The sequence below is a fragment of the Lepidochelys kempii genome, chromosome 8 (genome assembly GCF_965140265.1).
Source record: "Lepidochelys kempii isolate rLepKem1 chromosome 8, rLepKem1.hap2, whole genome shotgun sequence".
In the NCBI taxonomy this organism is placed as follows: Eukaryota; Metazoa; Chordata; order Testudines; family Cheloniidae; genus Lepidochelys; species Lepidochelys kempii.
Window position 1 is genome coordinate 18214867 of NC_133263.1, and position 15604 is coordinate 18230470.

Consider the following 15604-nt stretch of genomic DNA (forward strand, 5'->3'; position numbering starts at 1 on the left):
AGCGGTGTCTTCACATGCTGGACATCTGAAGGGCCTTGGCTTTTGTTACCCAAAATTGAGCCAGCTAGTAAGCATAGGGAGGACTAATGACCCAGAAAGTTTGGCAGAAAGCCGCGCGTTTATTATACTGATAGCTAAGCTGAAAAGAAGGCGGGGGGGGTGTCACACTCACACTCGCAGGACAGGCAAAGCACTGGAGATGTCAGGATTCTTCAAGGTAAGTGTCCCACAGCGCAGCAATGGATGGTGCGATGAAGGTAAGTCTTCCCGAGGCACGATAGAATGCAACGTGGTCAACCACTGGCCAGGCAGTCTGGGCAAAGGGCCTTCACGGGAGATACACGCTTGTGAGTGCACTCCTGAGCACATGGCCCCTTCCCCTTTTAAGGACCTGCTCCTCATGGCCTGCAACTACAGATGACTTAGGCCAGGTCTGGTTGGTCACACTTCACCTCGGGAAGTGTCCATGCATAGGGTGTGTGAGCGCTGCCTAATTAGAATCCCAGACACCTTGTCTACCTGGGAGTTCTTCTGATCTTCCAGCTGTTCAACCAACCCATTCATCCCACAAGTATTCCAGGAGGGAGGTGGAGGGGGAAAGCCACTTCACAGGTATTCAAAGAGGGAGAGGAGACAAAATGGGGGGGGGAAGTGGAGGGGGAAAGTGTAACAGACCTTTTGAGCATACAGGTTATACATAGCATAATCATACAGAGCATACATGCTGCTCCTACAACAGCTTTTTACCTAGAACGCACCAAGCCTTTCCATAAATCAACTCAGCTCTTTATCACTACAGTGGATAGGATGAAGGGCCTTCTGGTGTCCTCACAGAGGATTTCCAACTAACTCTTGCATAAGGACCTGTTATGACCGGGCGGGGTCTCACCACCACCAATTGTCAGACCCCACTCGACTACAGCTCAAGTGTCCTTGGCGGCCTTCCTGCTGCACATCCCTCTCCAGGACATCTGTAACATCGCAGTGTGGTCCTCTGTTCACATGCTCACAGCGCATTGTGCCATCATTCAGCAGGCCAGAGGCCATGCTGGGTTCGGCAGAGCTGTGTTGCTATCTACATGTCCGTGAACTCCTACCCGCCTCCAATGGTACTGCTTGGGAGTCACCTAATGTGGAATGGACCTGAGCAATCACTCAAGGGAGAAAAGACAGTTACCTTTTCTGTAACTGGTGTTCTTCTAGATGTGGTGTTCATATCCGTTCATGACCCACCCTCCTTCCCCACTGTCGGAGTTTTGGGTAAGAAGGAACTCAGGGTGGGGGGAACCGGCGGCACCCCTTATACCACGCCATACAGGCTCCGCGATAGAGGGTGCCAGAGCCGGTCCCCTATGGATACTGCTGAGGGGAAAGCTTCCAGTACCGGTGCATGTGGTGAGCATGCTCACCTAATATGGAATGGACGTAAGCAACACATCTCAAAGAACACCAGTTATGGAAGAGGTAACTGTCTTTTTTTCCAAGCAAAGCAGGAATTTCACAAATTTAACTTTTTAGGAAGTTCATATTGCAGTTTTCAGGTCCCTTTTGTAACAGTTCACAACCCAGCATCCAGTGTCAGTATGGGACACAACTAAAATTAATATCAAGTTTTTGATAAATTTTCCTAAACATCTTCTGGCAATTCTTAGTTGAGACGCCTATTAACTTTTTAGGTAATCCATAAATTATAATCGGAGCAATCGAAACAAATGCCGTGTTTGTGAAACGAGACATTGAATCTTACCAAGTTAATGCAAAGAATACCTAAACTTTTGCAAAGAGAAAGCGGTCATATGGCAAACCTGGGTAATATTAAGAACCGTTTATTAGAGTTGAGTAGAGAAAGAGAGTTCATTTCACAGAGAATTTTCATAGTTCAGAAATTGGTTTTCATTCCACACTGGAACTAAAACCAAAAATTTCAAAGTTCTCTGTAGAAGGGAATGGAATCCTGGCTGTGCCCCATATGGTGGGTTAAACCAGAGCTGCAAACCCTAGGGTTCAGGACTCTGAGGCAGTCCTGCCAACTCGCCTGCCTGCCATGTGACCAGAGAGGGTTCTCTTGGACTCCTGAAATAAGATATAAGGATTATATCTGCCAAACACTGTAGATTTCAATGGATTGGTCAATTCCGATGAAAAACGTTTTGTTGGAAATTTTTTCGACCTGCTCTAGTGTTTTTTTAGCTGAACATGAAGTACTGCACTATAGTGCCCATCCTCTTGGAATTCTTCCAGTTTTCTGAGTGACTTACATTCTTGTGAAAATATTCCCTGCTAGTTCAGCAGCATCAGCTGTTAAATCTGCAGTAAGAGATCTGGCATACCATCATTTCTATTACCTAAGTTAATAAATTGCTTCCAAGAAGCTTACTAGTTTTTTACATAAAATGAAGGTAGAAGACAAAAATAATTTTCATTCTCGTACTCAGACTAAGATTCAAGAAATGCTTTCCCTGACAAATCCTTTTTGTATTGAAGACAAATACAGTATGAAAGTTTGTAAATTGCTTTCATTTCAGCGAGATGGAACACTAAAGCCAATCTGGTTCTCCAGTATTGTGGTCCAGTGTTATTGCCACCCTAATACTCAGATTAAAGGGAGTTGGTTAGTTGTAAAATGCAAACATCTGATTGATCTAGTGATAGTGGATTGATCAAGCTTCTGTTTTCTGGCAGAGTGCTGTGGTTCTCTTGCTGAACAGCTTCCCTTTTGCAAATTAATGAGCTCCAAAAGGAACTACTTCATGGGACTAGAGAAGTTATGTGATGAGGAAGGGTGTGTATGTGTGTGGAGGAGAGGATTAACGGGCGGTGGGAGATGAGAATTCTTAACACGCTGGTAAGTTAAGGCCCTTTTTTGTGGGGAGAGTGTGTGTGTTACTAGTTGAGCAGTGAATTTTAATTGCAAGTAATTTAAATCTGTTTCTTGGGAGACAGGCTTGAGGCTATACACCACTGCTGGAATGGTACAAGCTGTGACACCTTTCTAGCCTCAGGCTATCTCTTCCTTCCACCAAAAAAGCCATATTTAAATTTCAGCTTTGAATAGGCCCAGGTTACGATATGATGGTTTGTCCAACTAGCACACCTGTTTAATGATGCTTTTTCTTGTTGTACATCTGTTTCACAGAAATTTGGAGATATTGAAGACCTCCAAGAAGAGGATTCTCCTTTAAGTGTCGTTCTAACTTTTAAGTCCCGCTCAGAAGCTGAAAATGTAAGTTTAGTAAGAGAACTCTTCCTGTGGTTTTAGGGTAAGAATCTTACTCTTTCATACAATGTACTAGTTGAACTTTCTTTGGGGTGCTTTGTTCCATACTGGTCTGGAATGGACAGTGAGGATATATGTTGCCATTAGTTAAATGGTAGGTGAACTCAGTATAGACAAAAAGAAAAGGAGTACTTGTGGCACCTTAGAGACTAACCAATTTATTAGAGCATAAGCCTTCGTGAGCTACAGCTCACTTCATCAGATGCATATCGTGGAAACTGCAGCAGACTTTATATATACACAGAGAATATGAAACATATCTATTCAGGGGACACCATCACAGGACCTAATAACATCAGCCACACTATCAGAGGCTCGTTCACCTGCACATCCACCAATGTGATATATGCCATCATGTGCCAGCAATGCCCCTCTGCCATGTACATTGGTCAAACTGGACAGTCTCTACGTAAAAGAATAAATGGACACAAATCAGATGTCAAGAATTATAACATTCATAAACCAGTCGGAGAACACTTCAATCTCTCTGGTCACGCAATCACAGACATGAAGGTCGCTATCTTAAAACAAAAAACTTCAAATCCAGACTCCAGCGAGAAACTGCTGAATTGGAATTCATTTGCAAATTGGATACTATTAATTTAGGCTTAAATAGAGACTGGGAGTGGCTAAGTCATTATGCAAGGTAGCCTGTTTCCTCTTGTTTTTTCCTCCCCCCCCCCCCCCCCCAATGTTCTGGTTTAACTTGGATTTAAACTTGAAGACTGGTCAGTTTGGATGAGCTATTACCAGCAGGAGAGTGAGTTTGTGTGTGTATGGGGGTGGGGGGGATGGGAGAAAACCTGGATTTGTGCAGGAAATAGCCCAACTTGATTGTCATGCACATTGTGTAAAGAGTTGTCACTTTGGATGGGCTATCACCAGCAGGAGAGTGACTTTGTGTGGGGGGGTGGAGGGTGAGAAAACCTGGATTTGTGCTGGAAATGGCCCACCTGATGATCACTTTAGATAAGCTATTACCAGCAGGACAGTGGGGTGGGTGGAGGTATTGTTTCATATTCTCTGTGTATATATAAAGTCTGCTGCAGTTTCCACGATATGCATCTGATGAAGTGAGCTGTAGCTCACAAAAGCTTATGCTCTAATAAATTGGTTAGTCTCTAAGGTGCGACAAGTACTCCTTTTCTTTTTGCGAATACAGACTAACACGGCTGTTACTCTGAAACCTGTCAGTATAGACAGAGCTTCAATGCTGGAGTCTTCCAACCAAGCAATCTTTGAGCCCTATTGCGATTCCCAGAATGCCAATGTGCATACAGTGAAATCAGCCAGTTAGGAGCTGTGTTGAAGTTGCTGCTCAGAAATACCCTTGTGGGAGTTGGGGGAGGTAGTTGTGTAGCATAGATTTGGGAGGTGTACGCTGACACTTCTTAAGGGGATAACCTCTTCCGATTAAAGTACCTAGCTCACTATTGGTTACCTTGTTTCTTTACTCTTATGAACCATATGTTTTTAATTCCCTTTAAAAACACATCTAAAATAAAACCTAGGCTGCTAACCAGGGATCAAGATTCAAAGACCGAAGACTACAGATATCGTGGCACAAACCTAAGGTACCTTCTGTGTCCACAGAAATTGAGGAAGAGGAGTCCAAGGAAGAGGTACTGTAGTACATTGGAATAGTGGCTTATCTGTTTTCACAGAATTCCTAGTAGTGTAGGGATTTTTGGTTGTGTAGAATATTTTCTCTGTTTGCTGTGGAAGTTGTCCGAAGATATTGTGGCAAAGTTCACGGTAATTCTTACAAGATAGAAATGTTGAAACCTTACTTGGATATTGTACCTGCACATGTATCCTTAAGAGAGAAATGTGTATTTTTGAGTAAAATATGCATACCTGTATAAACTATCAGGACCAAACATTTGAGTTCTCTGTGTGCTGATTGTTAAAGGTACACGTCAGCCGTTCTGATATAGGGTAAATTGCTTCATTTCTAGTACCTGATTTTTTTTTAACCTCTCTCCCCCCCCCCCTGGATTTGGGCTCTTATAAATGATTGATGGATAAACAAACTTGCCTTAGCCTGGTCTGCAAAGGAAAATACTCATTTCTGAGAACCAACTACAGTTAATAAAGACTGCTTAGAAGCAGCATAGTATTTGATTTGTGGATTGGTGGTTGTTTCCTTCCTACCATTTTTCCTTCTTTATGATGGGGGCAAGATAGTATTCTTTTATAAATTTTGGTAGAAATAATTATTCACATCTCAGGATAAGATTATCCCTTTGACTTGTAAACTACTAGATATTTGCAAGAGACTATAATTCAACATTAACAATCCCATATTTACTAGAATCAATGTAGTAAGACGGTGAAATTAGTAGTTGATAAATTTTGTATTAATCCTGGCCAGATGGTGCAAAACACCTTTAGAACAACAAAAATGTGCGAAGTATATAAGTTTAAACTATATATTGCTTCCTCAGATCACATGCCATCCTGAACCAAGCAGTGTTTAAGTTGGGTAATTGTTCCTGTCCCTTGACATGGAGGGATAGTGACATATTAACCTGAACTTAATAGGAATGTTGCAAATTATTCTCCCCTTAGTAAAGAATTTTTTAGTTCACTTAAATGAAAAAGATGCTACTATTTTTCCAACATGCTGGTGCCATTGAGGAGGGGACACAGCTCCTTCTTTTAGAGCCAACGCATTGTGTATGCACATTGTATGGTGAACCCTTTCAAGTAGTATCTAGAATCCATTGTGTAAACCCAACCCTAAAATAAAATGCTGCTGCTTTATATAGTATGTTGCCTCTTGCATATAGAAGTGTCATCTCTAAAACCAGACTACAATTTTGTCTTCATCCAGGAGACTGAAACCTCAGATTTATTTTTGCACGAAGATGATGACGATGATGATGAAGATGAAGACGAATCCCGTTCTTGGAGAAGATAAAACTTTATTTGGAATTGTATAGTTTTAGGAATATAGTTTGAACTACAACTTTTAAAAATTTATTTAAGAAAGTTGATGAGCCAAAAAATTATTTTACTTTCTTTTCAAAACACACAGTAGATTTCAAGTGAGAACAAGTTTGTGATATGAACGTGTCAGATACTTAGCTGTGCTACTAGATCAGCCAAAGCTTTGCCCAGTGACTTTTTACAGAGTTAAAAAGATCATCAGTGGTGGTAGTCCTCCTATAAAGAAGAAACTTATCAATATTGTCAAGCCCTTTTTTCACATCACCTGTATTATCTTGTTTTTTAATGCTTTGATTTATTAGAGATAAAAGAAAAGATGTTACAGGTTTTATTTAGTAATATAAGATTGCAGGAGAGAGCTGCAGACACGTTTTCATTAAATGTCAGTTGCTTCATGTTTGCTAACTCAAAAAGGGTAGCATTTTATTACATGCAAAGTCAACTATTATAGGAAATATTTGTGTCTGAATTCATTTTTTTGCTTCAAGACCTGTCTTGAGAGTCACACACAACTTCAGTGTAGAAGACCCCAACTTTTCTTCATTTAAGTGTTTTGTTTTCTGTTTCCTCTTGCATACTTTAACAGTGTATTAGTATGATACTGCCTGATACTAGTTCACTGTAAATTGCTTTAAATCCTGTTTCACTGTGAAACATTAGCAGTGACACTGATATCTGGGTCATTAGCATATTGTTTCCATTCTTTCACTGTCAGTGTCAATTTCTTCGTATGGTTTGGATACAAGGTTCAAGCTTAATCTAGGCTGTTGATTTATTGCATTGTCAGTATTGATAAATGTCAATCCTGTTAAACTGTATAGAGTTCTAAAACAATCAACCATGAGAACCCTCTTCTCCCACCTCTGCAATGTGACCAGGTCTGTCACTTTTATTAATATTCAGGCCAAACCCATACAGTGTTCAGAGCAAGTTTTGTCGTTTTTTGGCCCATGGAAGGTCAATATCCTACTATACTAAACCAGCACTTTAAGTGATACGATTCTTAAGACTAGTGTTTAAAACTCACTTTAGGAAAACTATTTGTATCTTAAAGTGCAGTTTAGTTTAAAAGCAGGTAAAACAGACACTATGAAATTTTCAATTGCCTTTGTCTTTAGACCACTTTAAAACAAAAAAAAAACCACCAAAAAAGAAATGATGGTGATTGTGGTAGAAATGGGGCTAATAAGTTTAGACCCTCGAGAGCTATAGATCTTCATAACTCTGTTATGTGGGTCTTGCTGTTCGTGAGCATAACTACATTATCCAGTAGGCTTTTTCCTTCACTCTGTATGCATCTGTACTGTACACTTTGTACAGTAGGAGTTATCTGTTATGTAAGTACCCATGTAAAATAGTATCTTTGCAGTCTGGATGTCAGTTTGAAGGAGCAGAGCAAACATACTCTTACCAACTGCTGGGATACTAAACAGCTTTGTTATATACATGTACCAAATGCATACATTCTTGGCTTTAGAAATCATATTGCTTTCAGATATTTAGCACACCAGAGTATTTGGCAATTGGTTCCTGATTCAAAATAAATACAGCAAGTACCAGAAATTTTAATTTAGGCTGAACATAGCTAGTTACTTGAAGTCACGTTCCTTCAGGTTGCCCCGTGTACTCTTCCTCTCCATTTGAGTATCCTTTTGCTGTGGTAATATGTAAAAGAAACCAAAACTTTATCGTTTTAAGTTTCAGTATCAGTTGGAGGGAATATGTCCTTCAATATTTTCCCCCTTCATATTAAGACTTCCATTTTGTAGTTAAATACTGCGTTCCTACTAATGCTGAGTTTAAATTAAATGTATGAAGGAATGATGAAAAAAACATTAATACTTTGAACCTAGAAGAATAATCCTTGCTCTTCTCCCACCATCTCTAATATTTTCTTAATGTCTGTGGCTCAGTGTATATTTTGAAAGATCCATTACAGGAAATGTTTGAGTCCTGACAGTTTAAAAAAATGATAGAGGGAACAAAGGATTTATATATTTTTTTTGTACAGAGTTTTTTCTTAAACTGTATAATTTTGTAAATATTTTTCTTTTTGTGTACTAAAACTACCAGCGTATAGATTTCAATAAGAATTGTTGTATTTTTGTATTTGGAAACTGAAGATTACAGTGAATGAATGAAGCTGTAAGAGAAATTTCAGTAGCCTTTGACACAGTTAAACAGAATGGGGTTTCCTTTTCATATGGTTTTAGCTCCAAAAGGACACACCTTATTGGCACACTTTGTTGAGAGACACTTTTGCCCTTGCTCATATGTATTGGCTTTTTTAGTTAAGTGAGATAGGCGAGAGGCAAGGGTGGAAGATTTATTTAATGGGCCTTGGAGAGATTTATATAACATTTTCTTTGGTATGCACATTGGTAGCCTTACATACATCCTCAAGTGACATCCCAAACATGATTTTTAAGCATTGAAGCACAAAAGTGAGTTGTGCCTCTGAACTTAGCTTGTGTATTAAAAACATGCTATTATATTATTGGGAGTATAAATGATAGGCAGCATAACTGTAATTGATTAAATTCTGGTATTTAAGGAGTGGGAAAGCTGTTTGAAAGTGACCTTCATTTTGCCAAAGCTAGAGGATCTCCCTGTGTTGTATTTTACGGCTTAGTAGGTAATACTAAATTGTTTATTTTTAAGTAGGTAACTGAGAATGCACATTTTACTTTTTTACGGTAACATTTTATTTTTATTATGAAATTATAATGTACACCTTCAAAAAGTACAGTTGACTTAATTCATAATCAGTACTATATCTGTATATGCATACCAAGCAACTTATGTATAGGAAATTTAAAATAAAATGTTACCAAACTAAAGCCTAGTTTACAGACCATACAGCTGTATATGCTAAACATTAAACTTTGGAATGAAGAATTATTCTTCATTTCTTTATTATCAAATTAAGTTCTTGAGCATAACAAAGCCCATGAGCTGTAAAGATTCATTTGAAAACACTTGCCCATTTATGATGAAAACGTTTCAGCAGTTTTTAACAAAATCATGTGAAAAGGAATATAAGTTCCTCTTGATGTATAGTAAACTTGTACTATAGTTTTTACAAAATTGTGAACTTGTGTAATAGTATAATAGGAGATATTGTTGAATTTCTAACTGTTTATACATTTAAATTCATATATGTAATGTTTGTTTTATTGATTACAATCTGAATTTCTAAGATGCATGTTGACTTTTTGCAATAAAGATATAATATGGAATGGTTCAAGATTTAAAAAAAGAAAAAAGAAAAAGCTACAAATAACTCTAACTTAAAAAATTGGAAAACTGAAGAACCATTCCAAAAAATTACAACCATCACAAAAAGAGCTATATCACTTTTCTTCTGAAAAATGTGTGTGTGTGTGTCTCTGTATGTATGTGCAGGCTTTTGCTTGCCTTATAGTTAAGAAATATTGCTGAAGCAGCTGGAGAGAAGATAGTTTCTCTGTGGAGAGCATTACAGTTCTGTAAGAGCCAGTATGAAGTAATGTGGTCAGCAAACTGTGAGTATATTTGTGTTTTGCAGAAAACTGCAAAGCATTTCACATCTTTTTATTTAAAGGGTAAACTAATTATTTTAATGCACCTGTGCCAGTGTACTGAACAAAATGAATTCAAATCCATCGATCTTTTGAAACCATTGAAAATATAGCAAGCCTATAAAACTACAGTGTGCCAATTGTAAAACCAAGTTAAGAGTGATCTAATACAAAGTGAGAACCATTGTTGGTCCTATATTTATATTAATCTTTAGAGTTTCTCTTTCCTTCCTAAAGTTCAATTTAAAAGTAGGAACCAGTGGAGAATTATTTTAGACTAGGAGTGAGTTACACACCCTACAGCCCATTAGAGCATATGCATATCACCTGATGATCTCTAAGATGGGGTGGTATCAGAGTACAAATATGGTATAAATAAAAACAGTGTAGCCTCACCCTATTGATCCAATCTGTTAATCAGAACTTCTACCTCCGCCTCTGTTCCTAGCCTTTAATGCCCACCAATCGGCTTCCTTAAATGCCTCTGCATTTTCTCCCATGTTGTACCTTATGCATGTGGGGGTGGGGAAATTATCCAATCTCATCCTTCTTATTCTTCAGATTACTCCTTAGAATTTGCTCTGTCATGATGCCTACAAAACCTTGCTTACCAAACATGGCCAGGCAGGTGACAAGCTGTGACTTTTTCTCTTCCCCTTTTTTACTTCTAGTCTCAATTTAAAAAAAAAAAAAAAAAAAAAGCCATGCTACATGTAACAGTAGTGTCATTTCTTCACCACGCTCATTCACTGGTGTGTTGTATCCCTATTACCCTACCCTTCATCTATCATTAGATTGTAAGTGCTTCAAGGCAGGAATTGGCTTTTCTGTATTTTTACAGTATTCTGCACAATGGGTCCCAACCCCAATTGAGGCCTTAGGCAGTACCATAAGGGAAATTTTAAAAAGTCTTTCATTTTTGGAGCTTGTTTCCTTTGCCTAAAATATAAAGTCTTGGAGCAGTTCTCAATATCTGTCTTATGAGATAAGGGCTTTTGAAGGAAAGAGGCCTTGAAATGGGGATGTTTAGGGCGTGTGATTTGGAATAGGGAATAAATAGTTGCCCAAAACCTACTAATTGAACATGTTTTTTTAAGCAAGAAAAGGTAACAGAAATCATCCTGTGTGTATTTTAGGGCTCTTATTTTTTCTCATGTTTTTGCAGATCTTTTGTATGGGAATATAGCTGTCTTGCCCCTGAATTTTAGAAATGCCATTTTACTGGTATGTGGCAGTTACACTTATGGTGGAAAGTATTCTTTAAAACCTTTATGGTAAAAACAATGTATTAAGGAGTCTATTAACAGAACAAATGTGAAGGTAAATGCATTTAACTCAAAGATTTTTACATTATACTTCAACCATTGCTAATTAGGAGACCAACATGCCTGTCTTATATGCAGGACTCCTGTGGAGTTGATTGGCATTTCTATGCATAGAATTTCTTCAGAGGTGGAACTAGAACTTGCTAATAACCGATTTTCCTTTTTTTTTTATTTTTGAAATATACAAGATCGGATTGTACCTTGTGTAATTAATGAAATGTGTACTAAGAAATACTTGTCAGATTCTTGATACTTCTTACCCATATAAACATTGTTGACCCAGGGATGTGATGTGATAACATGAAGCTCCTTAAACTAAAATTATGTTCTTAAAGTCGTCTTCTCCACCCTTTTAAAAAATTTTTTTTAGAAATGTATTGATTCACTCAGTTGGGTAGGCTTGTATTTGTCTAGCCAACAAGATGTTAGGATAGATAAAGAATGGGGTGGAGAACAGGAAGAATATTGTGCCGTCATATAACTCACGGGTGAGGCCTTGTCTAGATCATAGGACTGGTTGCCCCACCTTTTTTTTATGACAAGTTTGGTTGCTAACAGTAATGGCTGCTGTAATATATTGCAACTTCTTTAAGGCATTTGACTTGGTACTGCATGATGTTTTGATTTAAAAAAACCTAGGATATAAAATTAACATGCTACATATTAAATGGATTAAAAGCAGGCTAACTGCTCGATCCCAAAATATAATTGTAAATGAGGAATCATCATAAAGCAGGTTGTTTCGTGTCATGTCCCACAGGGATTTGTTCTTGGCCCCATGTTGTTTAACATTATCAGTGACCTGGAAGAAAACATAAAATCATCACTGAAGCTCACAAAATTGAAGAGTGGCAAATAATGAAGTGGACAGGGCATTGATACAGAGTAATCTGGCTGACTTGGGTATCTGTGCGCAAGCACACAATATGCATTTTAACACAGCCAAATGTAAGGTCATTCATTTAGGAACAAAGAATGTAGGCCATATACTCTGTCCTTGGAAGCACTGACTCTTAAGAAGATTTGAAGGGTCATCTGAGATAATCCAGTTGAACGTGAGCTCCCAGTGCAAAGCTGTGGCCAAAAAAGCCAAATGTGACCTTGGATGCATAATTGGGAATCTCAAGTAGGAGTAGGGTGGTTATTTTACCTCCTGTATTTGGCACTGGTATGACCACTGCTGGACTACTGTGTCCAGTTCTGGTGTCCGCAATTCAGGAAGTATGTTGAAAAATTGGAGAGGGTTCAGAGAAGAGCCACAACAATAATTAGAGGATTAAAAAAGTCTTATAGTGATAGACTTAAGGAGGTCAATCTGTTTAGCTTAACAAAGAGAAGGATAAGGGGCGATTTAATTGCAGTCTGTAACTATCTACATGGGTAACAAATATTTGATAATGAGCTCTTCAATCTGGCAGAGAAAGGTACAACACAGTCAAATGGCTAGAAGTTGAAACTAGACAAATTCAGATTGGAAATAAGACTTACATTAACAGTGAGAGCGATTAATCATTGGAACAGTTTACCAAGGGTCATGGTGGATTGTCCATCACTGACCATTTTAAAATCATGATTGAATGCTTTTCTAAAAGATCTGCTCTAGGAATTATTCTGTGAAAATTCTGTGATCTGTATTATATAAGAGGTGAGCCAACATGATAACAATGGTCCCTTCTGGTCTTGGAATCAATCTTAAAAAGGCTATTTCAGAATTTAGGGGGTGGTCAGAGAAGGGAGATGAAAATGATTAGCTGCTTCAGAAAACCGTTGTATGAGGGGATTGAAAGGATTGGGATTTACCTTGGAAAAGACTAGATAAAAGGAGGCATGAGAGAAGTACACCTCTACCTCAATATAACGCGGTCCTCGGGAGTCAAAAAATCTTACCGCATTATAGATGAAACCGAGTTATATCGAACTTGCTTTTGGCCTCAAGCATTTCCATTCTTAATAGTCACTTCCTGCCCCCTGAGTACCCCCTCCAGAGACCCCCCGCCCCAACCACCCTCCCAAGACCTGATCCCCCCACCCCCATCCCTAATCATCCCCAGGACCCCAGCCCCTTGACTGGCCCCCTGGGACTTCCACGCCCTATCCAATTTCCCCTGACCACCCTGTCCCCAGAACCTCCGAACCATCCAACCCCCCCGTCCCCTGACCGCTCCCCAAGACCCTCTGCCCCTTATCCAACCCCTCAGCCCCAGCCCGGCACCCTTAACACACCGCTCAGAGACACGTGTCGGAGGCTGACACGCTGATCTGCTGGAGCACGCAGCCCCACCCCCCAGAGCGCCACTTTACTGCGTTGTATCCGAATTCATGTTATATCAGGTCGCGTTATATCGGGGTAGAGGTATATATAAAAAAGAATGGTATTAGATGCTAGATCAGGAGCTTCTGCTTTATTTCATAGAAGCAAAGAGACTGTCAGGGCAATTAAAATGTGGTAAATTCAAAACCTATAGAAGGAAATGCTCTTCACACAACGTATAATTAGACTGTGGAACTCATTGCCACAGGATGCCATTGACAAAAAAAGTAGCAAGATTCAAAAAGGGATTAGATATTAATGGACAAGAATATCCAAAGTTTTCATGGATAACACTATCAAATTTTGTAAGAGATGTTAAGCTTCATGCTTCAGAATTTAAACCAATCTTGAACTACTAGCTATTAGGAAGGTGGTTTTTTTGCACCTTCCTCTGAAGCATCTAGTGTTGGCCCCTGTCTGAGCTAGGATGTTACACTTAATGCATGATGGGTCTGATCTGGTATGACAATTCCTTTTGTAGTTAAAAACACATCCCGGTATATCAAATAAGGGAGGAGGATTTCAGCCTGTCCTTCAAATTGACATAAAAGTGGCATCTAACTGAAGGTCTTGTCAGTTGTAAGATTTTCATAATGGGGGGCCGGAGTGGGGAGTGGAAGCCAGCTGAACAGTGCATGTCAGTTGTATTTAACTCACTAAAGCCTACATATACATTGCTGTACTACTATTTGCACAGTAAAGCTATAGCTGTGGAAAAATTCACTTGGGACAAAATGCAAATGGGTTAATTGTAGGGTTTTTTTTCTTTTTCTTTCTACAGGATCTGCCATTGACACACATTTCTGCAGTCCACTGAAGGTTAACCAACCAGTCCAGGTCTTGGAGTTAGGCTACTTGATACAGGTACGACGTGGTAAATAATTGTTAGACATCTATTGTGGTCTTGCGTGTAGCACAGCCTGGTATTTTGATAGTAACCATTTATCTGTAGCTATTTTATGAAAGATTAAAACGATTAAATACTGAAGATAAAAAGTAAGTTGGTGGCTGACAAGTTGAGTTTTTTCAAATGAGCATAATAAAGCATAGGGTTGAACTAGAAAACAAGTGATAAAAGGTATTTCACTGAGACCAACATCTGCTGAAGGAGCCTTTTGTAGAAGTGTTGCTAGCAGAGGCAACGCATCGGGGGGCGGCACGTGTGGGGTGTCATGCCCCCCAAATTTGCTGCTTGTCTACACTGCTGAAGCCAACTGCCCTCACTCTGCCCCTCCTCCCCCACTGTCAGCAGGCCTGGGTCATCTCTGATTGCTAGGTCAGTGCTTTCTCACAATACATCTTGGTTCTCTTGTCTGTCTTCTCCTACACCACCACCTTTTTTGCCCGTTCCCAGCTTTAAAAATCTGTATTTAAAGAAAATATCTGTATAGAAAATGAATTGTGCTAACTATTCAAATAATTGTAGTATGCTTATTTGGAAAGTGCTTAGCAAGTTTTAGGTGCTACCACAATTGAAATAGTTACTATTAAACTATAAAGTTTAAGATGGGTGAAGCAATATCTTTTACTGGACCGACTTCTGTTGTTAAGAGAGACAAGCTTTCGAGCTATACAGAGCTTTTCTTCAAATCTGGGAACTGTAGAGTATCACAGCTAAATACAAGGTGGAAGAATTTGTTTAGCATAAATAGTTAACCCATATTCTAAGGGCTAGTCTATGCTACCACGCAACATCAGCACGGCTGCACTGATGCCGACAGGAGAGTGCTCTCCTGTCAGCATAATTACTCGAGCTCAACGAGAGGCGGAAGCTATGCTGGCGGGAGAGTGTCTCCCACCGACATAGCACAGTGTAGACACTGCTTGAAGTCAGTGTAACTTGCGTCGCTTGGGGGTGGCTTTTTCACACCCCTGAGCGACATAAGTTACATCGACGTAGGGCTTGTCCACACTACTGCTTAGGAGACCATTCAAGGTGAAGTGGTCTGTTAACGCCTCTGCAGTCATAGGAAAAAAAGGAGGGTTAGTGGCTTACAGATTGGAGTAATAAGCCATAAATCCAGTGTCTCTACTGAGACCATAAGACCTCAACAGAAACCTGCACAACACCTTCAAAAGGTGAGCCTGGGAGCTTAAATTCGTTACTGGACACTATAAGACATAAGGCAAAGTGCTCAAACCTCTTGGCAAGTGGGTGGTTATACCTGATCTTCTGAAA

The 15604-nt window shown here is 39.3% G+C and overlaps 2 protein-coding genes across 3 annotated transcripts in view; both read left to right on the top strand.

Moving 5' to 3' along the window:
- Positions 1-9562, top strand: part of RBM27 (RNA binding motif protein 27) — a 39448-nt gene extending 29886 nt beyond the window's left edge. For both annotated transcript variants that reach the window (XM_073355730.1, XM_073355731.1), the window contains exons 19-21: positions 3137-3223; positions 4789-4899; positions 6114-9562. In XM_073355730.1, the coding sequence (XP_073211831.1) occupies positions 3137-3223; positions 4789-4899; positions 6114-6200 (285 nt within the window). In that variant the 3' untranslated portion in view covers positions 6201-9562. The remainder of the gene's footprint in view (positions 1-3136; positions 3224-4788; positions 4900-6113) is intronic.
- A 973-nt stretch (positions 9563-10535) lies between these two features.
- The window catches only part of LOC140915669 (zinc finger and SCAN domain-containing protein 32-like), a 35699-nt gene continuing 30630 nt past the window's right edge, over positions 10536-15604 (top strand). The window contains exon 1 of the mRNA XM_073355732.1: positions 10536-14289. The gene's annotated coding sequence lies outside the window, so the exon portion shown is untranslated. The remainder of the gene's footprint in view (positions 14290-15604) is intronic.